Source organism: Vidua chalybeata, chromosome 3 (genome assembly GCF_026979565.1).
Source record: "Vidua chalybeata isolate OUT-0048 chromosome 3, bVidCha1 merged haplotype, whole genome shotgun sequence".
NCBI lineage: Eukaryota > Metazoa > Chordata > Aves > Passeriformes > Viduidae > Vidua > Vidua chalybeata.
This window is the reverse complement of record NC_071532.1, coordinates 99,605,603-99,613,054: the sequence shown is the minus strand read 5'-3', so window position 1 is coordinate 99,613,054 and position 7,452 is coordinate 99,605,603. Positions and strand designations below refer to the sequence as shown.

The window sequence follows — 7,452 nt, the reverse complement described above, 5'->3', positions numbered from 1 at the left end:
AACTAGTTATATTTTTAGGCACTAGCACTTAACATCAACCATCTTCTATCTCTTGCAATGAACTATCCTGAGGTACTTGATAGCATATGCAACGCATATTGAATTAAGGCTATCTATTTATAACGAAAATGTAGTATTCAGGAAATACTCCCTACCTTCCCTGTGGCATAAAAAGATCCCCCCCAACAACTTTATGGTCTTTGCTAAGGAGCTTCCTCCCTCAGACTGCTGTATCTCTAGTGTTAATGGGATATTCCAGGAGCAATGAGTGTGTCCTCATAAAGTCTGGTTTGCTGATGCAAAAGCACCATTTCTCTGACTTTTAATTAAAAGGGCACCTTCATTTCCAAATCTATCTCCAGAGCTCCAGGCTAAATGTTTATACAAGGCAGAGACATACAGAAGATAGAGAAGACTGAAGAAGCAGTGACTGCAGGCCGCCCAAATACGGCGGCTCTTGTATTTTTAACAGAGAACTTGAGATGCCGCAGAGCCTTATCAACCCCAAACATCTTTGTTTTCAGACCAGCACACACACAGGCCTGGCACTATCACTGCACTGCAGTGAGTCTGCTCAGCAAACCTGGCAGTGGAAGCAAAAGGCACCACTGTGTTCTCAGGGACAGAAGGAAAAAAAAGTTATTGGTTTTTCCCCAGCAGGATGGCCTATGTCAAAGAAGAGAAGCCCCACAGAACAGGCTGCCTGGTCTCACTGCCATGGAGGACAACATCCCCATTCAAAACAGATGGACAGATTTTGCTTAGGTCACACTAGGAATTAGACAAAAGGAAGATTCAAAAAATGCTGGGGTGGGATAGGATTCCTGACTGTTCCAATTTGCTCCAGTTCCCATCTGGTTGCTCTTGGCTCCAAGGGGCTGTTCCCATGTCCCAAAACAGCCAGAGCCCAGATCCTGGCCCCATCTCCCTCAGTAAACTTAAATCTTTCAGTTTTAAAAGGCTCTGGGTAAAACACTGCAGCTGAACAGCAAAAATAATATAAGTTATACTGGATAGCCCCCGTAAGAAACAGGTAGTGGAGACTGGAGATACAAAAGCCATGGTTCAGCAGTTCTGCAAAAGCACTCTGCCATGATCAAAGAATACAGGAAAATAGAAAAGTCAGGAAAAATTTATTTTTGCCTTTATTACAATATATATTTCAACCCTTGTTGCATTCAGCAGATCAAAATGAAGTGTTAAAACTATTTTCATCACCGCAGTAGCACATACATATACAGAGTAAACACTGTATATAAATAGGCTTTCAAATAATAACAAACCATATCTACAAAAAAAAAAAAAAAATACCCAATACCTCTTTCTCCTCCTTCCCCAAACTACAGCAGTAACATTTTATCTTCAGCAGAACTAATGTCACAAGTACAACATTCATTCCCTCCCATGACCCAGCTAGAGTGGTGTGGTCATCAGCATCAAGAAAATAAACATTAGCCACTCCTAACTGCTGCATATTCTAGTTTCTGTGTATTGTATGAATAGAATATATTGTGATTTAATGTGTCTGCATACTTATGTTAACATATTCTTTCTGTAATAAAAACCAGCATGACACTGCAAGCAAGGTTGATTTTTTTCTTTCACAGAAAGAGTAGCAATTTTTTAAACCATACATCTTTCTTCTACATGAATTAACAAAGCAGTTTAAATATTATGCTAAAATTATTCAGCTACCAAATCAAAATGTCTTACACTTTCTGAAAAGGTATGGTGATGTTTCTAGCAGGTCAAATCCTTGATTTTCATGTAAGTGTCTTTTTAGTCAGTAAATTTGATAAAAGTTACAGCAACACACATTCCTGACACTGTTCAGCTAGATTTCAATTTTGGATACAAAAGGGGATGCAGCAACTCGGAACTGAAGTGCTGAACGTCACAGAATCACAGAAAAGTTGGTCAGAAGGGACCCCTGGAGGTCATGCAGTCCAACTTCAGCCTTAAAGCAGATGGTTACCAACATTAGATCAAGTCAGCCATAACTCTGTTTAACCAAATCTTGAAAAACTGGGACAGATTCTGCAGCACCTCAGGGTTACCTGTACCAGCACTGCACTGTGGCCACAATCTGACAATTACAATAGTTCCTCATTCACACTGATTTGGTTTTAAACACTAAAGGCAACAAACAACCCTGGACTGCCTATTTATTAAGTTATACTATATATTTATTAAGTTATCACAGGCTTTAATTGTGGAGAACATTCAGGGACCATCTTTTCTGGTGGGAGTTGCTGTGTGTAGCATCTTAGGAAAATAGATTTTAACTACTGTTAAGGATAAAAACCACAAAACTGACAGCCTCTCACTGTTTTATTTTACATAACAAATGGCTTGAAGTAGGCCTTTATCAAAACTGAATTTAAACAGGATGCAGCTAGTCAATCCGTCCATTTATTCAATCATTAATGACAAGTATTAATAGATAATTAAAGGGAAGTGTGACTACATTTAGAGATGCAACCATCTCAGTTTGGCAATATGCAATCCCCACTGACTGTCTTTCAGAAAATCCACCCCATATTTCCTACACCTTGAAATAAAAAGATATTTGCATTTTCTTGAAACTTTCAAGAGAACACGATCAGTTCTGGCGTATCAAACATTTATTTCTTCCTCTTTGTGTCCTGATATGTCCAAAGCAGATATTTACCTTTCCTGAAGCAGCAACGTTCCTGGAAAAGGAAGACTTAGGGAGGGCTCTCCACTGCACACTGCTGCTATGTAAAGCATTGCACTTGTTCTCATTACTATTGAAGGCACAGAGAAATCATAAATTGGCCCACTAAGATTCCAGATAAAGTCTTCAGTAGTAAAACTCAGAAAACCCCTACCAGAGAGTTACCATCCTATCTACACTGCTATCACTCTTGACATGCAAAACCAGAATTTGTTGTTACAGAACAAATGTGATACAGAGCAGCCATTTCCAAATTTCTGGGTGATAACTAACCATAATCACATCTTAAAATTTCTGCTGGACCACTCTGCCTTCCTGTTATTAAACTCTTAAGTGAAAACACTACAAAGCAGCTGCAAAACACATACTATAGCCTCAGATCACAAGCTGGCAGAGACCACAGCTTGTGAACCACCAGTGTAGTCATACTGAAATACAATGTACATAACAACCCATGATGCCATTTTCAGCATTTCAGAGAGCAATTAGACTTTTCAGTGTATTTCCAAAGGAAGAAGAAAGTTTCTTTCCTAATTACAATACATTTGAAACCATTTGGCATGTGGGCACTTGGAGTCCATATTTCAAGTACCACATTGTGTAAAGGCAGACCATTTGGAAAATGTTATCAACTGATCCACAGTATTGCATTTAGTGCACACAGTTCAGTCTTAAGGCTGTCAAAAGCACTATCTACAGCTTGTGTCTGGATAAATAAGGAAAAAAAAAAAGAAAAAAGAAATTTCATTACCTTAAAGGACAGTAAATTGCACTAAAAGTATCCATTCTTTATGATACAAAACAAAGCAAAAAAATCCATACAGTAAAAACCTGAGATGCATCATTTACCAGCATCAAAATTCACATTTTTAAATAATATTTCAAACAAAACTATTCCATTTTGATAAAATCCTTACTATCTTTGGCTCAGTAAAAAATCTTCAACCTCAGCACACTGTGTGTGGGAAAGATGTGTTTACTGAACATCACCCACTTCAGTAAGGTGGGCACTATCCACAGTGGCCTGTATTTTCCACTTGAACACTTACTTCCATCCAAAAAGCTACCCTTGAAGCGTGACAGTTCTCAAACTGAGAAAGACTGGAAGAATCTGGCCATCCTATTTAATTTACTCTCTATTTAAAATGCACATAATTTATTTCTTCAGAAATGTCCCATGTCAAAACAGGCTGGAATAAATCAAACACAGCTCAATTGGTTTTCACAGCTACACTGATTTACATCTGCTGAGAATCTAGACCAGTAATTAACTCTAGACCAGTAATTAAACAAATAGTTGTTGGTCAAGCAAGGAGAGAGGGGAAGAATCATTTGCTCCTTCAGAGAGCAGAATTTTGACATATAGGTTGCAATCCCTGTCTGTGACACCAGATAATGTCAGGAATGGTGAGCACCTTCAGCTCCCTTACTGGCAAGGGGTTCTGACAAGATGGAAAATGGTTTCAGTGATGCAGAACAGACATGGAATCACTTTACAACCTTATGGCATGTTTACCTGCAACCCTAACATCACTGCACTTTTAATTGACCTTATATAATGAAAGTGCATGGCAAAATTTGAGGAACGGAGAGAGGACCTAGAAAAGCAACTCCTATTTCTAGCAAGACTCCTCTTGTCTGGAAACCTGACTAAGTATGAAAAAGCATTCCAAGTTTGCTCACAACAGCAGAATACAATGCTCACAACTTCACAGATTCCAACTGAACTGTCAACAGCAAAAGCCAAGTGGTGTCCTTTCAACACAAGCCAACCCATTCTTTGAGGTGAGACCAACAATTTGGAGATGGGGTTAAGATGAGGCTGGATGTACATCCTGAGTTTCAAACGGTGGCAGAGGTTCTCTCCAGTAGGTGAACTGGCTGTAGGTGTCAGAACAAGGAAAATCTGAAGAATGACTTCTTTTCAGCAAAGGGAAAATGTGATCTACCACTTCACAGAGTCTGACATAGCTGGAAAATAAAAAAAAAAAAAAAAAAGAAGAATGCTGAACCATTTCATTTTCATTTTTTAATGTCCCAAACCACTCAGGCATGACTACATTTACAGACAGACAAAGTGGGCAAGTCACCGTCCTCAAAGGAATAAAACTGAATTTAATTTTGGTGCCCAGCTTCCAGAAAGAATTCACAGTTAGGATAAGAAATTCATTCTAATCCATTCATTCCAACAAATGATACTTACCTAGTGAGAAACAGATGCCATTTTACACCCAGATCATCTGCTAAAATATTCAAGCACCACATTCTGCTTCTCCATTTCTGTCCAGCTTGGCTCAAGCAGCTCCCTGCTCAGCTGATTATTCATATTTTATACACATATGGCTCCCCTTCAATTAAGGACACCAGCACTTAATATTACTAAAAGCCATTTCAGTGTTCAGGGTTACCAGTGCCTAAGCATCTTCCTGGAAGCACTTGACCCTCTCTTCAGATTTTGTTTTCTGGTTCTTTTAGATAAGAGATCCAGGAAAAGGAAATTTTGAAAAGGCCAGGAAAAGGCAGATGGTGTCAGCAAACTAGTGAGTCTCTTTTTTATGCAGACTAAATCATCCACTTCTAAATCTTTTACATTATTAAAGTAGATGGAATATTTTATATTAAATAGAAAAAAAATGTTTTTGTCAGTTTAACTGAAGGGAAATGGAAAGTCTGTATTTTATTCTAAATATTTTTTTGTTTTGTTTGAAGCATTCAAAACAATCTTTATTTACTAAAGTTGAATAGATCTTTGGGCAACTTGAGTTGTAAGTTACAGCAAATTCATGTAGTCCATCAAGTGTTAGGGATAAAAGATTACTTACGATGAGATGTTTGTCTTTGCATGTTCTTGTATAAGTTCTCCTTTGGGGTTAACTGTAAATATCCTGTTTAAAGAAACCCCGACTTGTTTGTATGAATAAACATCCTAAAAAGAATATAAAAAAGAAAAATAATGATTTTGCCTTTGCAAATCCATGTGTAATCTTGCTGTAATATATTACAGCTAGAACATATTTACACAGAACTGGTACTAAATTCACCTAGTTATTGTGTGCCTGAAATTCTCCATTATGTTACAAATGAGGTCAATCTAATGAAATGTTCATGAAACAGACAATTTGCTGCTAGATAAGAAGTTTGCCACAATTTTTTAGCAACTTCCCTTGACACAATAATAACATTCAGTGAAGAACTAATGACATCTGGTATAAAAGCACCTTCATTTTTCTTTCAGAGAATATTTGATGACCTGTGTGCATTGTACCAAGTATGTTACAACAGTTACAGAGGTTAAAATGTAACTTACATGTAAAACAGGAGTTATTTTTTAAGGACAAGGTCACAAAATTCATAACAAATATGCCTTTACTAAAGCCATCACTTAGCTCCTGAGTTCAGATTTGTGGCATATTCATATGGCATACTCCATGTCAGAGCAAGGAGAAAAGGAGGGAAAGCAAGAAATACATGCCAAAACTGCAACAGTGAGCCCCATCAGGTAATGCAGATATAACTATGGGAAGTACAAGTAGAAGTCAGAATTAAGAATGCATTCTACGAAATTCAGATTGTTAAAGAAAACAATAAATAACTTTTGATCTGCTCTGAAGAAAAGCTTGCCAAAACCAAAGTTGAAAACATCTCCCAGAAGATCAGAGCAAAACCAATTTCCATTTTGCTAATATAAATCATGGTTTTAAAAGCCAAGATGGTGAAAAACTGGAATGTTAATGAAGCAACAAAGTTTATTTTTATTTCTATATTGTAAAGACTGTTCAAAAAAATTAAGTAACTGAACAAAAGCAAAGAGCAGTCACTTCAAGAATTTAGTATCATGGCAGTCCACACACTGTCTGCACCTGTAACACCCATGAGTACAGAAATTTCCCCGAGTTTTTTCTTGGAAAAAAACAATCCAAATCAAACTAAACAAATCAAAACATAACAAAACAGCAACAACAAAAAAACAACTTCAAAAAAAAACCCCACCAAAACAGAAAAACAACAGAAAACCCAGAGCAGAAAATTGAGAAAGCTGTGATCCTGAGCTATACAAAACCTGTAGCAGGTTACACACCTGAAGCCTGCACTCTGGCAGCAAGCATGAGAGTAAGCTAACAGTAATTACTTTAGAAACAGTAACTGTCTTACTTGAAATAATATTGAAATAAAATCATTATTTTCATGCATGTTTTCCTGAGGTTCAAAAAAAATGGAACCAGAGGTAGTTATTATCTATAATACAACATCACAGAAGTTTTTAAAATGTTATTTCATAATCATTGTTTAAAAGTGCTTCAATAATGGAAACTAAACTGCCTAAAATATAACAATTCAATACAGCAATGTAAGCTCTGACATAATGCTTCTAAAGAAGGGATAATTACATGCCAGGGTCCCCCCTCAGCCCAAGCCCATGAGACTATTTCCTTCTCTAGATGCACAACATTATTCTTTGGTCAAGGGCAGGAGGAGGAGCCTTCTATAGTCCAAAAATCCAGTCTTCCAATGAGTGACAGAGATCTGTCTTTCCTTTTCTATGTCAAGTATATCACTTTCCATTATGAAGCAGAACCTTTTTGACTTCGATGGGATGTTCAAGGTGTTTTGAGTGTACTTTTGAGTGTAGTTTGAAGTAAATCCCACCAACATTAATCTGAAATATTTTCTGCCTGCCCACAGTTATCTCACTGACACTGTATCTGTGTGGTTTCTTCACAAGCTTAACTGCTAATTTATGCAGATATAACATA

The 7,452-nt window shown here is 37.2% G+C and overlaps 1 protein-coding gene across 2 annotated transcripts in view; it reads right to left on the bottom strand.

Moving 5' to 3' along the window:
• Positions 1–1,114: 1,114 nt before the first annotated feature.
• Positions 1,115–7,452, bottom strand: part of LPIN1 (lipin 1) — a 49,822-nt gene continuing 43,484 nt past the window's right edge. For both annotated transcript variants that reach the window (XM_053938150.1, XM_053938151.1), the window contains exons 19-20: positions 5,521–5,624; positions 1,115–4,669 (exon numbers count right to left, since the gene is read on the bottom strand). In XM_053938150.1, coding sequence (XP_053794125.1) covers positions 4,510–4,669; positions 5,521–5,624 — 264 coding nt within the window. In that variant the 3' untranslated portion in view covers positions 1,115–4,509. The remainder of the gene's footprint in view (positions 4,670–5,520; positions 5,625–7,452) is intronic.